This window comes from Athene noctua, chromosome 5 (assembly GCF_965140245.1).
Source record: "Athene noctua chromosome 5, bAthNoc1.hap1.1, whole genome shotgun sequence".
Taxonomy (NCBI): domain Eukaryota; kingdom Metazoa; phylum Chordata; class Aves; order Strigiformes; family Strigidae; genus Athene; species Athene noctua.
In genome coordinates this window covers 43,489,107-43,507,116 of record NC_134041.1, presented here as the reverse complement: position 1 = coordinate 43,507,116, position 18,010 = coordinate 43,489,107, and the positions used below count along the sequence as shown (strand labels likewise).

Sequence of the window (18,010 nt, the reverse complement as noted above, 5' to 3'; positions counted from 1 at the left end):
GGCGGCGGGCGATGCAGCCTCCCCTCCCCGTCAGGCGCCCGGCGCGGCCGCCCGCCCCGCCGCCCCCGCCCCCCGGTGGCGGTGCCGGCGCGGTTGGCGGGGCGGGCCGGGCCGGGGCTGGCGGGCCGAGCGGAGCGCGCCGTACGCCGCCCAGCGCGAAGATGGCAGCGGGGGAGCCGCAAGCTAAGAAGCTCAAGCTGGAGCAAAAGCAACTGAGGTAACGGGTGGCGGGGAGGGGCTCTTCTTCACGAAGAAGCCCCGGCGGCTACCGGAGCGTCGCTGGGTGCCGCCGGTGCTGCCCCCGGTGGAGGACGAGACATGTGCCGCCGCGGTGCGCGGTCAGAGTCACGCCGGGAGGGTCCCGCCGGGCCCGGCTCGGCCGGGCGCGGTGCGGTGCGGGCAGCCCTGCCGCGGGACCGCGCTCCGCTCACGGCGGCGCTGGGCGCACGTGGAGGCGGGCGGCGGGGCCGTCCCGCTGCGCTGCCGCCGCCGTCCTAGCGGCCGCCCCGCGGGTCCCGGTGCTCGGCTCCGGCGTTTGTCCGGGGGCGTCGCCAGGCTGGACGCCCCGCAGCCGGGGCGGCGGCGGGCGGGAGCGCTGCTGCCGCGGCGCGGGGACCGCGGGGCCCTGGCTGTGCCTTGGGGCAGCCCGGGGTCGGTTGGCGCGAGTGAGCTGCCGGCACCTGGGTAGGGGCGTGCGGTGAAACGGAATGCTGCCTGCAGCTGCGCCTCCCGGGACCGAAACACGGCTTGGGCCGGCACCCCGCGCTCTTCGTCTTTGAACATAGCCCCTGAAAGCCCCGATTAATACTCTCGAGGAGTGTCTCTGACCCCGTTAGACAGGAACTTAGTTATCTAAAAATCCCCGTTAACAGACACATTTTCTTCAGGACACGTGGAACACATTTAAATGTTTTCTTATTGAAATAATCTGTGCCATTTGTTATACTTCCTTGTTTGTGTGATCACTGTGTCATGTCACTGACTGAATCCCATCTGACCGATGGCCTGCACAGAAACAAGCCATTCATTTTTAAATGTCATAGCAGAAAAACACAAGATTTCTCAGTGCAGGAAGGGCAAAATGAGTACTGAGAGCTATAGCGGAGCTTGTGTGGGTGCGGTTTCTGGTTTGTTTTCTCGGGATTATTCAGACATGAATACAATTGTAAAATAGGTGATCTCCTTCTAAGTATTTCAGTATATGAAGAGGATTAATGACATAAGGCCTGAAAGGTCCAAAATTACCTTGGCCATAACTAGTAACTTGCTCAAATATAGCATAAAGGAGATGTACATTAGTACTGAGGTGAGAAGAGTCCCTTTTCGTACTGATGTCCTTACTGAAAGAACTAATCCTATTAAATTTGTCGAAGTCGGAATACTTTGGCAGCAGAGTGACTGTTCAGGTCTAATAATAGTTGACAAGCTCAGTTGCAGATAGTGGAAGAGGAAAAATGTAACTGAGCTCTGAAAGCAAATAAATGGCAGGCAGCAGTGTAAGGTTGTAATTAAAAAGCAACAGTCATTTCCGTGGGCCTTAAAGCAAGGTGGGGCAAGAAACTGGTGATTGTAATGTTTCTGTTTATAAAGCTTATTAGAGGAAACCACATTTTATCTGCTTCAAGCCTAAACATGAAAAATTAAAAATTTAAGAACATTATTAGGGTACTGAGTTAAAAATGTAAAGGATGTTTACAGTGAAATGAAAGGCTGTGGTGACATACTCTGATAACAACTGATTAAACTGAAAGTAATACTTTTGTAAGGTATGATAGATAAAACATGAGGAATGTTGATAGAGCTTGGGTATTCTAGTTCTGTGTCAAATTATTTCAGTATGAAATGTAAACTAGACTTTAGCTCTGTTTCATAAGAGGAGAAATGCCATAATTAACTGGTGATCAAGTAGAGTTAATGTGTGCTGTGGGCCACAGGTTGGACTCGTGAAGCGGGTGAGGTGTTTGGACTAGCTTTGGCAGACCTCTGCACTCGTTTGAAGGTAGCAGCAAGAACATGTTTGACTGAGTGCTTCTGTGGGACTTTGTCCTGTGTTAAAAGCTGGTACGGAAGGTACCAGAACAGTTAAGGTTCCTTGACTTTGTTGTATTTTTAATGAGGTTCGGTTCTTAATGCAAAACACTGCTATGTATGCTTGGGAGCATTAGAAACAGTTAACCTACAGATTTGAAAAGAAGTGAAAAATCACTTGAGAAATTTGGGAACTAACTACTTCATATTTGTTGTACCAAGAATTAGAGGAGAATTCCTTGTTCTTGACATTTAGATCTCTAGAACTCCAGCTTCTTCAGAAGACCATGTCTAATGGACTCAACAAGGATGGTCTTGTACCTTACTTATTCTCTCATATGCAATGAACTGAAATCTTCCCTATAGCTCCCACAAAAGCTATTTTAATATTAAAAAAGCCATAAAAATTCAAATTCTACTCTGTAATATAAGATGTACCTTATCAACAGTACTTTTTTTCATCATTTTCTCTCTCAAAGGGACATCAGGTTTCATGGATACATATGTTTGGGTTTTTTTAAGTCCCCTTTGATCCTTTCAAGCAAAGGAAAGCAAATATTGCTGCTCCCTCATGAGGTAGGCAAAGCTGACCGGGTTCAGCTGAAGTTGTTTGAAAGCAATATAGGGTGGCCGGCTTTTGCTGCCCAGTGAGCAGAACACAAAGCTCGAGAACCAAACTGGCATTCCCAGCTCAACAATGTGTTTTGCTGACATTAATCTGCTGGGTGGCAGGTTTTGCATTGTCTTTATTGATGAGTGCAAATCCCTGCTAAAACCAACGGGCTTTAGGCAAGGCTGTTAGTGCATGCTGCGTTGTTTCAGATTTCTGACTGTGTCTCTGCTGTGTGAAATAAAATATCATTGTGTGTGTAAACTGTACTGTTTGAACAGAAAATAGGCTTGCAGATCTGCAAATGGCTTGTCACGGAGCAGTAGCATCAACTTACTAGAAACATCATGAGGCATTCCTTCAGAGGAGAGTTACTAAGGACTTGCATCCTTTTATATTTGGTTTGATTTTATCTTGGAAGTCTGTGAGAACCTCAACCAGACATCTGTTAACAGACTGGTAAAGTTACAAAAGAATTTGGACATTCTCTGTAGAAATTTTGAGTTTCTGTGTACATGTCTGTATAGAAATATTCATGTGTGCAGAAGGAAAAAATTAACAAACTTGTGAAATCCTCTGCTGTGAAGTCCCCTCTGATGCATTATGGCCTTCTGGCTGTTCTGCAGCAGCTGTATTGATTGAATAGTCATGACGTGGCTGGCTGTGTGGACAAATAAGTTTATCTACATGAAGACAATGTAAGCATTGAATTTGACAAATACTTTATACTAAAAGTACGAAGTACAGTATTCCTCTTCTGTTACTATTAGACATCTCTTCAGAATAAATTATCAAACACTCTGAGTAATTGTTATCAAAAGCAATCCTTTGTCATTACTGTTCTGATAGATTTTAGACAACTTGATACTGGTGACTGTAAAAAATCCTGCTAATTTCATGCATTTTAAATTTTCTTAAGAAGCTGGCTTTTAATTTATCTTATTCCTTCCTCTCTACAAAAGGAAGAAAATTCTGAATATTTTAAATTAGCTCTTACAAAGCTTCCAGTTGTAATTTAGTAAATAATTTTTCTTTCTCTTTGATTATCTCTGGCTTTTTTTTTTTTTTTTAATTTCACCTCACTCCCCATTTGTGTGCATTTCCGTTTCTGTCTCCATGGCTTGTACTTTTCTCACTTTCCGGTTTCTCATATCTGCAAATGTGGGTGACTTTTTCCATGTCAATACTCTTAATGCCCCTTTAGTACAAAGAAAGATCTGAAACTCAACCACCTTGCTGTGTTTGCTCCCAGAGTAATAAAAGCAATTGACTTTTTTCTTCAGATGTCTTTAGACTCCTGTAGAAAACAGACAAATAGTTTTGAAGACACTAGCAACAGACTTTGCTGATTTTGCTTTATTTAGGACATAACAGCAGCAACCTTCCCTTCAAAGTTGTGTTGACAGCAATATATCCAAAACTGGAATGACTTGCAGCATGAAAAATACCTCGCTCTTAGAGTTCAGGCACTTGTTTTCATTGTTCAGATATGTAACTCTCAAATTACTGTTTAGATTGACGTGTCTTCACCTGGCCTTTGATGTGATCCTGTGGGGTTTCTCACAGTGTGTGTCATATTTCCACCGTTTTGTGTTCTTGTATTGGAGAAGCTTGTTATGGTGTTTTCATCCTTTTAATTAAAGTAATTCCTTGCTCTATGGGAAGGAGTGTGTAACCTGAGGAAAGAGGATGTCGTGGGAAGGCTCTTTCTGCTCTGGACCACAAGCATGGCTGGTGTCTCTTTCTTTTGTTACTTCAGCCCACCTGGCCAGAAGAATCATACTAACGAACAATGATAGTTTAGACATAGTGGTCTTTGCTGATATCCTGCAGAAACATATGCTTCTGACATGGTGTGCTGCCTTGCTGAAGTCAACAGGACTAGTGTTGTCCCTAGAGCTGCTTGGGTGCTTCATTACCAGTGGGAGGGGAGCCAGTCCAAATATGCCTATTTCATGGTGAAGAAGTCCCTGTGAATTTTTATGAGATTTCTGAGTTCCTCCTTTTTCACCTACTGAAACAGCTTGTTTAGAATTACTCATCTAATTGGATCTACTAATAGTACTTATAAACAGACAAGGAAGCTGCCTGGAGAGGAGGCTTGAGTGAATGCAGTAGTTGTGGCATACATTGTCAGTGCACTACTGTGAAATGTGCTTTCTGTAGAACAAGACCTTGGCTTACTCTGCTGCTGCTGAGGTATATTTCATGTGGAAATGTTTGAAGCAAAACTCTGGCTTGTGATTCAAGGTTGTAACATTGGATTTGGGTAGTTAGTTACACAGGCATGGTAAACAAATATTTCACAAAACCAGTTTCAGAAGCAGGGAATGGGTTGCTATCTAAAGGTCATTAATTAGTCTTTGCTGGCAACATATTGGAAAACCTTATCTTCTTGAAAAAAGTAAATTGAACTTGCAGATACAATGTGAACACTGTGTTTTCTCATGGTTGTTCATTTTTTATTTCCATAAATGGCTTCTTAAGTAATTTCAAATTGCATACTAATATTATTTAAAGAATATCAAAGCATTTTCTGTGAAGGAATGTGTCTGGGTATTACTCAGGATTCAGTGAAGAGAAAGGTGGGGGGTTTTTTCCATTTTGAGCTGTTAATAATTTCTGTTTGACTGCTGTTCCACGCTTGAAGGATGTGGTAACATAAAGCCACTTGCTGACTTTATGCTACCTTGGAATTTCATTTATGGTGAACGATTTTTGTGGTGGGTTTTTTGGGGGGTTTTATGGTTTTTTGTTTCTTGTACATTCAGTGGTACAAAGAAGTTGTAACTGTCTCAAGGGCTAGGCTATTTGACTAGAATAAGATAGAAAAGAAATATGTCTGCAATATGGTGAAGACTTACAAGATATATAGACTTCCCTTTGCTCTTACATCTGTATGGTCTATGAAGCTGCGTTAAAATAAATGGGATTATGCTATGGAATTTAAAAATAGTAAAAAAATTATTTTTAATACTTTGCTAGTAGATCCATAGAAGATAAAAATACATCTTATTTTATTTTGCAAAATATTAAATTCTCTCTGTAGAAGAGTTTTCAAAACAACCGCTATTCTAGTAGAAAATACATGCAAGCTCTGCAAAATGCTGTTATTGAAAGAGAATTTGTGGATTTCCTGCTTGTTAGTCCCATTTTATAATGTCTGCTGAAGTTGTTATGAAAAGATCATCCTTCTGTCTTGCAGAGATAAGGGTGGGCAGTTCATCTAAGATTAACCTTAGTTTTGTAGTTTGAAGAAGAAATTGAGTAAAATATGGGAGTTAATGGAGAACTTTTTGTTTGTATTCTAAACTGGACAATTGGTACTAAGTATAGGTGGTGTAAAACATAACACAAGTCAAAAGCTAAGTCATAAATTGCCTATATATTGGATATACTAGTTAAAAATGTATAAAATGTATAGTTTCATGGATTGCTTCAATAAAGCACAATTTTAAAAATTCTCACATGCTTACCTGTTGTTATATCAGGTAGGGATGCACTTGATTTTTAATTCATACCATGCTTGAAAGGAAACGTTTGAGTGAAATCACCTGAGGAGTTATTGTTCATCATACATAGAGGAACTCATATGGTCATGCAGATCTCTTACTTACTGTATGGTAACAGAAGCAGTTGAGAGAAATTGCAGATAGACCCTGTCAGGTATTACATGTTTTTAGATACCATAGCTCTGAATTCTATATTTCCCTCAAGGATTTATGAAGCCAAAATGCATGTGACAGCACAGGTCATCTGCCCCACGCAAGCAAAGCAAGTTTAGAAGGTGTCAGGGAGGCTGAGCGAACTCAGGCTGGCTGCCTAGCACATATGTGATGTGACTATGAGTTGAACTTGTGGCACAAGCATCATAAAACTAATCTATAAATGACTGTAAGCAATAAATGACCATTTTTCCGGGGATACCCTGGTTGTTGTTGTTCCACTTACATGTCAGAACTTCCAGAAGTTCCCTGGTAAATGACAAAAACCCCCATAGTGGTGGGTGATGCCTTGAAGACATCAGTACCAGTAGAACCTGTGGATATGTGATAGTACAAGCAAGGTGGTTGGGCACTTGGGAACTGTTGGAGATTTATAAAAGTGTGTTTGACAGGTGCTGTTGAGGTGTGATACATGCTATTTCATAAAAGGCTGTTTAATTTTTTAGAAAAACACTTTTGATCGTATCTTGCTGAACTCTTACAAAAGTTGGAAACATTTGATAGTACTTCATTTGTACTCTATGGCTTAATATTAATAATATGCAGGTCTATGTTACAAATTACTATAAATATAAAACATTAGCATTATGTATATCTATTTGCCTTTACATATTCTTATGTGCTTGTTAAAGCCAGGCAATTATTTATAAGGAATTTACAATTTGATTTTTTTAAAAAAATGGGTTTATTATTTAAAATACAGTGATGGGACCAACAACACCAAGCATTGTTACTACTATTGTTATATTTGCCTGTGATGGAATTCCCTCCCCCTGCCCTCCATTTTCAAGTATAAACCAGAAGTTTGGCTGTTAGGCACTGGAACAGTTAAACTAGGAATAATCTATTGTTCAACACTGATCGGAGGACACAGCCATTATATATCCAAATACAATATTTACATTTTACTGAAGTTCAAGATCCTCCACCAGGATTTGGGGGCCTCTTGTGTTGTGTGGTGCAACAGTAAGGGGATGGATGCATTTCCCATTCCAATTAGTTTGACTTTTCAAGACCCCTGACACACTTTAATAATGAGAATTTTGTAAGTGGTGGTTAATTTTTGAGGGTCCACTTTACAGAACCTAGGAAATTTGTCCTCCATCAGGTATTGAACATAAGTATTCCTGTTACCTTCATGTGACACTGTAGGTCCTTGAGCATTGTGAACTTCTCCGAGACACACAAAAATCAAAAATAGTTGAAAAGTTTGGCTTTATTTTTCCTGAGTACAATATTCCCATTTTGTAGATGGAGAGAAAGGGAAACTAAGGCTAAATAGTCACGATTAGGAAGTTTAAATATTTAATTAGAGGTGACATGGCAGTGCTTAACAACGTGGGATTTACTTTTAGCAAAAACAACCCCTTCTGACATCAGTTTCATGAATCAGTGTTTCTGGTGCTGGTAAGTTAACGAAGGTGCCAAATCTGCACGGAGTAGCAGTGACTTTGACAGCCAAATGAAGAGTAAGCGGGTAGGAAGGGCGAGAATAAGAACCGGGCTTTGCCGATGCTTTTCCTTTCTTCTATGGCAGTTTTGCTTGAACGTCAGGCGGACAAGAAACCAGTTGGGCAATAAAGGGCTGCCCTTTTTTTCCCGCAAACGGTGGCCAACGGGTCCACATCTCATCCGCGTCTCTTCTCTTGCCCTTTGGCAGGTTGGAAGGATGAGTAATGTCCGGTAGCTGCGTCCCACAGGTGGCTGCCGGGTGCTCCAGCAACCCGGGAGTGCAATAGCCCTTCTCTCTGGTACCAGAGCGGGAGCCCGTGCCGCCAGGCCGGCCGGCCCTGCCCCAGCACCCGGTGACGGGGTCTTCGCTGGCCCAGGTGGTGGCCGAGGAGGGCGGAAGGCCGCTCACCTGAGGCGGCGTCAAGGTCTGACCCAATACGCAAATAAAAAGAGTGAAAATGCGTTCTTGGCGAGTGTGTCAAAATCGCGCGTCGGGGGAGGCGTCAGTCAGCGGCCGGGAAGAACGAGCGGTCCCGAGGCGGCAGCAGGACGGCGGGCAGACGCCGGGGAGGGAGGGCGGCCGCCGGCTTGGGGAGCAGCCCCGGCCGGGAGGAGGTTGGGGTCCCGCGGGAGCGCGGCGATGCCCGCGGTCCCGTAACAACTGAGGGGCAGCGATGCTAGGGGCTCCGCTGGCCATCTTTAATGTGGGCAGTACGGCTAGAAGTCCGCGCCTCTTCGCTACCTCGATGAAACGTTTCGGGTTTTGTTTTTTGATTTTTTTTTTTAATTTTTTTTTTAATTGTCGCTGGCGACAATTGCCTCCTCGGGCTGTGGGAGGGAGATGACAGGAGGAGGTGTGCGGGAGGCGCGTGCTCTCTGCCCGGACCAAAGATGGCGGCCAGGGACCCCGGGGCGCCGGCCGGGCGGCGCCGCTCGGTACCGGGAGCTTCTGAACCGGGGCGCGGGGCCCGTCGCCAGTGCCCCGAGGCCGCCGCCGCCTCTCGGGGCTCCTCGCGCCCCGCCGCCGCGGAGGGCCCGGGCCCGCCCCCGCCGGCCGCCCAGCCAATGGCGGGGCGCGCGGGCGGGCGGGGCGGGGCGGGGGCGCGCGGGTGGGTCGGCCGGGCCGTGGCCGGCAGCTCAGTCGCGGCCGAGGCGGGCGGGGAGGCGACGCCGCTGGCAGCGGGGCGCCATGCCCATCCTCAGGTAACGCCGAGCCCCGCCGCGGCTCTCGCCGCCCAGCCCGGCGGCCCACGGGAGGGGGTGAGCGGGCGCCCATGCGCTCCTGTGCGCGGGGTGGGGGCGCCCGGCTCTCGGCTCTTCCCTCCTTCTCCACCCGTGGGATGAGGCTGCGGGGCAGCGCGGCTCCGTCCCCTCCCTCTGTCCCTCCGCCGCGAGGTGGTGTGGCGGCTGCACGGAGGCCCCCGCCGCGCCGGTTCCCTCCCGGGCCCCCAGCCCGGCGGGTGGGGGTCACCCGCGCCCCGGCCGCGCGGAGTTTATTTCTGGCGGGCAGGTGGGCGCGCGCGCTGGCGTCGCCGACTGCTGCCAGCGGTCGTCCCGGCTGGGACCGATGCCAGCCCTCAGCGGCTCGCCCGGCCAGCCCTGGCGAGAGCCCCGCGGAGATGCGCCGGGCCGGGCTCCTGGAGGTGAATGGCGGGGCGGCGGCCGGGGCGCGGCCGGGGGCGTCGTGCGTCGTGGCTCGGCGGCGGCGCCGCTGTCAAAGGCAGCGGCGGGGTCCCGCCCGTGGTGGTGGCAGGGCGGCTGTCCTGGGACTCCGGCAGCCGCGGTTGAACCTTAAAGCATCGCTGTAGCGTGCCGTGACTGGAACCTAATTTTAAATGAACCCCAGATACTGAGAAGCCGGGTCATAGTAACGGGCTCTGCTCTTAGCGGCCTGTTGGAGCTGCTGCGATGTCACTCTGCCAGGGAAAACTGAAGAATGACAAACCCTTCAGTTGACATGCGTGAAGGGAATTATTATGCCCAGTTTTGTATCCTAAAGCACTTCATCTTAAAACAGGGCGGTATTGTGAAGTGAGCTGGTAACCTTCGTCACGTAATTATTTTGATCAGTCATTATTTTGATTAGCTGCTACAGAAATGCCTACAACTACAGACTCCAAGTTCAATGATCGTTCAAGGCAACTCTCCCATCGCGTCTTCTACACCCTCAAAACTCAAGTGTATCAGATTTCACACTGTTTCTGACCGAGGAGTACAGACGGTAACTCTTTGAAATTGCAGTCGTATCTCACTATTGGAATTAGCGCAGCTGTGTAAGGAGCTGGGTGGTGGCAGAACAGTTTTTTTCCTGCGGCAGTCTTGATTACATAAGGCCAATGCTTTTAGGCTTGGCTTCTAAGCTGGAACCTGTGAATGGATCACTCTAGAAGACCATGAAAGTTTCATAATGAATGAAATCTTCACTGAAGAGACTCCTCTAAGTCAGTATGTAAACATGTAACTCCTTAGCCAAATACTGCCTTTACTTAAGACCCAAGTAAGGAAAGCAATGTGAGCAGTTCTACAGGCTACTTGTATCTTTATGGTCTATATGCTAAACTCATTTGCTGACGAGTGATGCAAGGGAAATTGTCTGAACTCTGGAATCATGGAATAATAGTTCAGAGGTGCTTTTAGTGTCAAACAAGTTATGGTTAACAGTAAACATTACCCAGTTCACTTGTATTTCTGTTGGGTAGGTAAGGGGAATGAGAGAAGGATGTTCTGAGTCAAGGGCTTATACTTATTCAAATGCAATGAATCTGGTACTATTGCTCTTTCGTTTTAACGACATGTATAAATGATTTTTGATAAAGTAAAATCTTTTGTTATATGGGGTTTAACTTTGACTGAAACTGGTATGCTGAGAACAGGCTTTTAGAACATGTCTCATTTGGCCTTACTTTTAAGGGCATAGTCAAACCCTATAGAAATACTACCATTTTAGATCTTACAAAACCTTATGAAAGGTTATACAAAACCTTATACAAAAAAACCCCTTATACAAAACTGTAAATTAAAGACTAGGCATACAGCTGGATATCATGCAGTTGGGACAGTCGCGTGTCCCAGTGATGTTTTATTAAGACTTTCTGACTGTAAAATGTCTTGGCGTAAGATTTAATATTGAGTGTGCGTTACAGTTGCACAGCAGTATGAGGCTGTTATAGAGCAATAAAAAAGATGAAATTTTCAACATGTCTTTCTTTACTATTAGTTACTGTTATGTAGATGAGAAATTTTTTGTAACGATTAACAAGAAAAAAAATGGTTTTTATGAAATAGCAGGATTTTTTTTTTTTAAGCAAGACATGCCAGTACCCAAAGGCTCAAAATAATATTCTGTCTGTGTGCCAGTAACCAATAATATGCTTTCATTAATATTTTGATGTTGCTATTCCACTGAAGTGCACAGCAGCACAGGATGATAACAGGATTATAAGGTAGTTAGATACAGTACTGCTAATGTTCAGCAGCCAGTGTGAGACAGGACTGTGTTTTTAAAAATGCCTGCTACAGTTGAGCATTAGTAATGAATAACCGTGATATTGGACACAGCTTTCCAGAGTGTTCAGATGCAGTTAATGTTGTTGACTTCTTAAAAAGGATTGAAGGGTAGCTCAGTACTGATGTGGGGGTTTTTTGTTTGGTTGGGTTTTTTGTTTTGTTTTCATCCAGTTCAGTTTTATTTAATTACTTCTGTAACTTGTCATAAGAGTAATATATGAAAACACTAGCTGCTTGTGAAAAAGCAATCGTCTTGGCAATCTCCAAACAAAGTGCCATAATTAGCAGGTGAAGATTTATTTATATGTAATGAATTACATTGCTTGAAATTAAAATTACAACTCACTTTATCTAGTCAAAGTTGAATGACAAACTCAAAATATATTGCTTTCTGTCAGAAGTTTCAATGCAAATGCAGTGTACATCCAAGTCTTCTGTAAAGTAACTTACCGTTGTTGCTGTAGTTTTGCTTTCTAGTGTATTTCTATGTCCAAACAAGTTTTAGATTTGTATGAATGTCTTATTTTTAGAGTGTAAAAGGTAGATACACTGTTCATATACATATGTACTCTGTGTGGCTGTGTACGCATAGATTCGCACACACACCTACATAGTGATGATATGCCCTTAATTTGTGCAGGTGGAGGTGTTGTCACATACTTTTTGAAGAGTTTAGCCAAATATTCTTTTGTAATAGGTTAGTTTCCTTAATCAACAACATTCTTCTCAGATGGTTAGATACCAGCACTCCCATGTAAGAGGAGGGACTGGAGAGAGTCAAGGAGGCTGTGGAGTACCTAAGTGTCTGTTCTGTCTGTGGGGGGATGTATTTCCCAAATAACATATGTATTGTGAAATCTCATGTTTCAAGAAACTATTGCTGCTTCTTCACTATGTTTTATGTCTAGTTGGTTGGAAATCATCTGTGAAATTTTAATCAATGCAGGTGTCCAGTGTGACTGAACAGCAAACATAAGGCTAGTAAGGTTCACATGTACTGCTGAAAGCGTTAAACTTGGTGAGATAACAGTTTAATATCTCAGTTTCTTTCTCTGGAGACTTGTAAATTTAACATTCTCCAGGATCCTAAATATTATGTTTAATTTTATGCTTTTAAGGTATGTGGTTTTACAGAGTATATGTGATTTTTAAAAAAAAAATAATTATATCTACAGAGGAACAAACTGTAGTCAAGTAGCTGCTATGCCTCCTGTTGTGCCAAAAAAATCTCAATAGTGTAACAGGGCAGATACTTTGCAGCTCTTCAAGAAGGAAAAAATGATTTGTGCTGCACTGAAATGTAGCCAGTGTTGGGTTTACTATGTTGAACTATGGATACTATGGATTTACACAGCCAGATCTTTCTCTTTAACAGTAGAAACACTGAACTTTCCAGATCATGGTTCACAAAACTTGTGTTAGAAAACACTGATCACAGTGGTGATCTTAAATGTCTGCTTAAACTTGTTAAATTTTACATTTGTGACTTGGAAAGAGATTGTTTAGACTCTTCCCCTTTTGCTCAGAAAGGTATTTTTTCCAAATGCAGTGTCAGTTAGGGAATGACACAACCGCAGTCTCCAGTACAAATGGAGTGTATGGATTTTTCTCCTTTTTGCCAATGGAATGTTAATACCTGGTTTTAAGCATGGAAATTCTAGTACTTTGGGACTTCGTTAATTCAAACATTGAGCTGAAGCAACCAATGTTAATTGAAAACACAAAGTTAGCTATTAGTATATATTAGCTCATGTATTTAGATTATTTGCAAAAATTAGTTGAGTGTTAAAACCTTTCTATGTCTCTTTTTTCATAGACATCGAAGAGTTAATGTACTCAAAGTTTTATGTACTTGAAAAGCTGTCAAGTTCTGCTATCCTACCTTTGGTTCTGAGAAACAACTGTGCTGAAGTTGGGGAGAGTTTGCCCAGAAGTTTCAGGGAAATGTTTCTGAACATACATTTACTAGATTAGTGATAGCTACCTTGGCTTTTAAAACTTTCCATCCTGGATGGCACCCTACTGCAGAGCCTTTAGAGTACTTGAATGGGGGTGATTATAAAATGCTGTGAGAGAAGGAAGGCTTGGAGATGGAACAGGACTTCTATGTGATGTAGAGAGCTGCCTGGGTTAAATGGCACTGAAAGTGCTAGTTCCTGCTGCTGCTGACAGATTAGGAGTTTGTATGCGCATTATTGGCTTCATAGAGATTCTGTGGATGCGAAACCAGTTTATCTCATGCTCTTCAAGTATATTGACCAGTATGTTCTGAAGCCTGCAGCTTGTTAACTGTTTGGTAGCTTCTATTTTGCTTTTCCGTTGAACAAGGTGTCTTCTTCATAGGTAGTGACCTCAACATGTCAGCTGTATTTGAGAGAGTTTTTGAAGTACAGTTGCTGTATTCTGACATACCGTACACTTAAGTGCTGATACTTGTCTTATATAGAAGTCATGCATGATATGCATTTTTTTTCTTAAGTGGAGGTATAAAATTATTGATGTGTAGAGTTTCACAGAATGTGAGAATCAGCTAAACATCAGGTACAGGAGCATATGATTTGGGACAAATCTGCATTCAGCACTTTCAGAATTCTGACTTGTTCATTCATTTTCATGCAATACTTAGCCTTTAAAATGGAGAGAATGTCCTGTCCTGAGCCTCCAACTCCAATCTCCTTTATCCTCATGTCTTCTTAACTGTCATCTGTCTCTCCCTCATCTTTTATTCTAGCTAGATATAACTCGTAGTTATGCTATTCTCACACTGACAAAAGTATTTAGTGAGTCTTGTAGGTTTTGCTAAGAAGATGTTACCCATCTCAGTTAGGAGTGAGCTGGATTTCTGGCTTCATCTTCACAAAGCAGTGTCTTTCGCTTTTCACTTACAGTGAAATGGACTGTAAAGGCCTGTCTTTAAAGCTAGACCAAAAAGTCTGATACTTCAAGCATGGTTTGCTGTGTGTCAGTATCAAGGTTATAATCATGTTTTCCAGTTCTTAATTTCTGGACTTCAGAATTTAGCATTTAATGGAAACTAATGTGGCATCGTAAAGTGGAAGAAGTTTGACTCTACTTCTCTCAAGTAACTTCAAATCTGACGAATGTTTGTCAGCTAAGGGCTTTTCATAGCAGTTGTGAGAATGCGAATGAGTTTCCAACCTCTGTTGGACACAATTCATGAGATTGTTCCATACCATCCCTTTTCTGCTTGTTTAATGTTCTTTTTTCTTATCCTATTAAGTAGAAATTAGTGAAATATGTCATTTAGTAGGCAGATGTTGGGTCTCTAAAACATTTATCTTGCTCTGAATGGGCCAGAACAATTGAAAACTCACTTTCTTTGAGGTTCAGCTGACACTGTTTTCATCTTTGGATAAACTGCAGATAAAATTTGGATCCAACTACAGTGTTACAGTAGTACTTTTTGGGGGATGGAGATGCAGAGAGTATGCTGGAAATACCCTCTGCAAATACTTGATAGAAACATAAAGAGGCAGGCATATTTGATGGTCGTACTGAAGCTACCTTTGGTGGCTACAGCAAGGGCTTGCCTTGCCAGTTGGAGGCAGCAGGTGTTAGTTTAGCCAGGAATGTGATGGGTTTGAATGTAGTTTTAGGCAGCCTTTGAGAACAGCTGCATTTACTCCTACTTGACACTGGGCCATGTATCTAATCGTTTGGTATTACTGCATTATCACCCAAATACGTGCTATTCAGGAAAATGTAACACATGGTTTCTGAATGAATCTAAAAAAAAGTTAAAGCCAGCTCTTTCAGCTGTTTATCCTATCTCTGCTATCTTGTTTTTATGTGGCAGAGGTCATGGTAATGAATTTCAAATTTATTAGAAAGTACATAGATTTGTATCTGTAGATGACTATGCTGTTTAAGATGGTTGACAGTGCAGAATCCATGGTCTCTTAATTTCATTTTATTAAAACAGACTTAAATTGTTAATTGTTGGTCTTTAGCAGAGTAAACCCAGCATCTAAATTTGTTCAGTGAAATTTTTATAATCTGGTCTGATGCTCCCCCTGTCTAAAATCTGGTATTACAACCTGAAGGTAGTCCTTTAAAACTACAGAATGTGTTATGCAGCTCTAATTCTTTATCTGAGTGAATGATAGCTTAACAAAATATATACCTTTATATATTCTTGACTGCTTGCAGTCTGTATGTTGGTCAAAGAAGATTATTGTAGGATGATACTTCAATCAAATTTGACTCTGTCTATATGCCAGGTCTCCATGTGACTACTACACTGGGTAAAATCTGTATCTTTTTGTTCTTTAGCTGTATTCAAGAAAAAGCTTTTCTCTCTAATGAAAAGAAGTATTCAACATATTATACTTGCAACAATAAACTAGTGCTAAGCTAACTTGAAATAATTGATTCTCTTACAGTGAAAATGTCCTGTTTGGAATGGGAAATCCTCTGCTTGATATCTGTGCAGTTGTGGACAAAGACTTCCTTGACAAGTAAGTCTTAATTTTTAAATTTTTTTAAATGTCAATTTTGTTTCCAGAATGATGCCTATAAATAAACAGAGGACTACCTGCTTGTGTAATGCTAATGTAATCTCTGTGGGATTTTGACCTTATTCTGAAAGAAGCCAACATTGTATCAGTCATTTGATTAGCTAGAAGCCATATGAAGCTGTGGTGGTAGTGTCAATGAAAAGCTTCAGTGTTTTCATGTGCTTTTGGTATTTATTTGTTTTCTATCAATTATTTATTCCAGTCCCTTCATGCTGTCTTTGCTAGCCTTTAATTGGAAGCAATCATCAATGTCAGTAAAATGTAGGTAGCTCTTGTATGAGTAGTGTTTTCTTTTTGACGTACTATTACAGTGCTCTTCAGTGATGACTTTGGGGCAAATGAGCAATTTCTGTAACATCAGGAGAAGTTGTGCAAGTGTAATTTTTTTTTTTTTTTAATATTCCAGTTTATCAGTCAAGACCAGGACCACTTCTAACCGTGTGGTCTGTTATCTTGCTTAAGCCTAGTAGTTATGCTACCAGCCATATAACCATATCACTGAATTGCTGTTGGCATTAAGTTTACTCATTCTCTGATCAGCTTAGAGATGTGTCTTTTCAAGAGATGTAAAATATAGTTGCGCTTTTAAATCCTTCTGCATGAGCTCACTTTCTTCCAGTTGTTGTTGCTGCTTTCTCTTGCTTGCAAGCAATCAATAAGTTGATTTCATCTTTCAGAGTATTCAGAATTCTTTCTTTAATGTTTAAAGTGTTAATGATTTTTTTTTCTCTAGTTATTCTTATTAATGGAAATACTGGATCAAGAATAAATTTCACATCACCAAATAAAGAACAGGTGCAGAGTTTTTATTTGTAAATGTGTACTGTCGGCCACAAATATTTTGTTCTGAAGCCTTTAATAATAGCAGTAATTCATTTTGCAATGGATATTATAAGCTGGAAGCAAAAGACAAGAATGTAATGGGTTGTATCAATCTCAAAAACATCTGGAACTTTGAACACTCAAGACATAGACTCGATTTCTGAAAAAGTAAATTATTCTGATGTAATTCTCTGCCTTGTGCTTTTAGTGAAATAACTTGAAAACTAGTCTCTGAACATAAGTAATGTCCCAGCCCCCAACCCAAAAATATTCCCCAGCTAATCCTTATAAATTGCTGACACGAGAGGTAGTAGGATCTATATTCCAGCAGTGAAATCCTGCAACCGTGCATTGTGCTTTTCACTGGACCTGATCTGCTCTGCAGAATTTCATTTAATAATTAGAAGTCTTATGTACTGAAAGTTGAGTCCTGTTGGACAAGTTAAATTATCTCCTGGAACAGCATATGCTTTGTGAGCATTTCTTTTACTGCCAAAATGCCTTTGGGGAGTATTGCATTATTTAAAGCAATAAGCAGTCCTCCAACAGAAGTTTGATAGCTGATAAGTGTGATAGCTCTGGTGGTAATCTGAAAACTGAGAAGCTTGTCTACCTTCTTCACATGTACCTGATTTTATTTCTAGCTCCTTATTTATGAGTGTATGCATAGTCGTCCATTTAACAAACAGACAAGCATGTTTCTACTCTTTAAGTCCAACTACCTTTGCAGTGCTTCCTTAAATGAGAATCATCTCCCACGCTTCCTCAGTTTGTGAAGGGAGATAAAATAGCAAACCTAGCTGTAGAACAACTGCTACAATGAAGTTACTGATTCAAATGCTGCCAGGAGGTGCAAGAACATAGATATTTCAGGACTGTGAATCATTTAACAGAGAAATTGTCCATCATACCAGCCTAGTGACTCTGTTTCTTCTTGTCAAAGAAGACGTGCATCCATCTCTAGCAATGTAGCGTCAGCTCTTGGTATCTTGGCAGTGATCAAGTAACTCTGGAGTTGATCTCTTGCCTCTTCACCTGGATGGGCATGTTTAACGGGGCCATCAGGTCAGCTGGGCCCTGACTTGAGCAGGTAGCTTAGGAAAATGAGGAAAGAATTTAGGTAAACACCCATAAGAATTTTATAATTTAACTTTTTCACTGGTTACGTTAGGTTATCCTTCTCTCCTGTATAACCAGTTTTAAGAGTAAATACCTTTGTTCAGAATAAAGGATTTGATGTTGCAAGTTAAATCAGCAAGTATATTGTCAATGAAATGCGAGAGTATTAAAATGAGTTCTGTAACCAGATTATTTTTGTAACTATTAGT

The 18,010-nt window shown here is 42.2% G+C and overlaps 1 protein-coding gene across 5 annotated transcripts in view; it reads left to right on the top strand.

Annotated features, from left to right (window-relative positions):
- Positions 1–63: 63 nt before the first annotated feature.
- Positions 64–18,010, top strand: part of ADK (adenosine kinase) — a 295,940-nt gene continuing 277,993 nt past the window's right edge. For 3 of the 5 annotated variants that reach the window (XM_074907208.1, XM_074907210.1, XM_074907207.1), the window contains exons 1-2: positions 8,018–8,046; positions 15,726–15,800. In XM_074907208.1, coding sequence (XP_074763309.1) covers positions 8,033–8,046; positions 15,726–15,800 — 89 coding nt within the window. In that variant the 5' untranslated portion in view covers positions 8,018–8,032. Of the gene's footprint in view, positions 218–8,017; positions 8,047–8,917; positions 9,019–15,725; positions 15,801–18,010 lie in introns of those variants that run through there. The other 2 variants (XM_074907206.1, XM_074907209.1) reach the window with 2 other exon arrangements.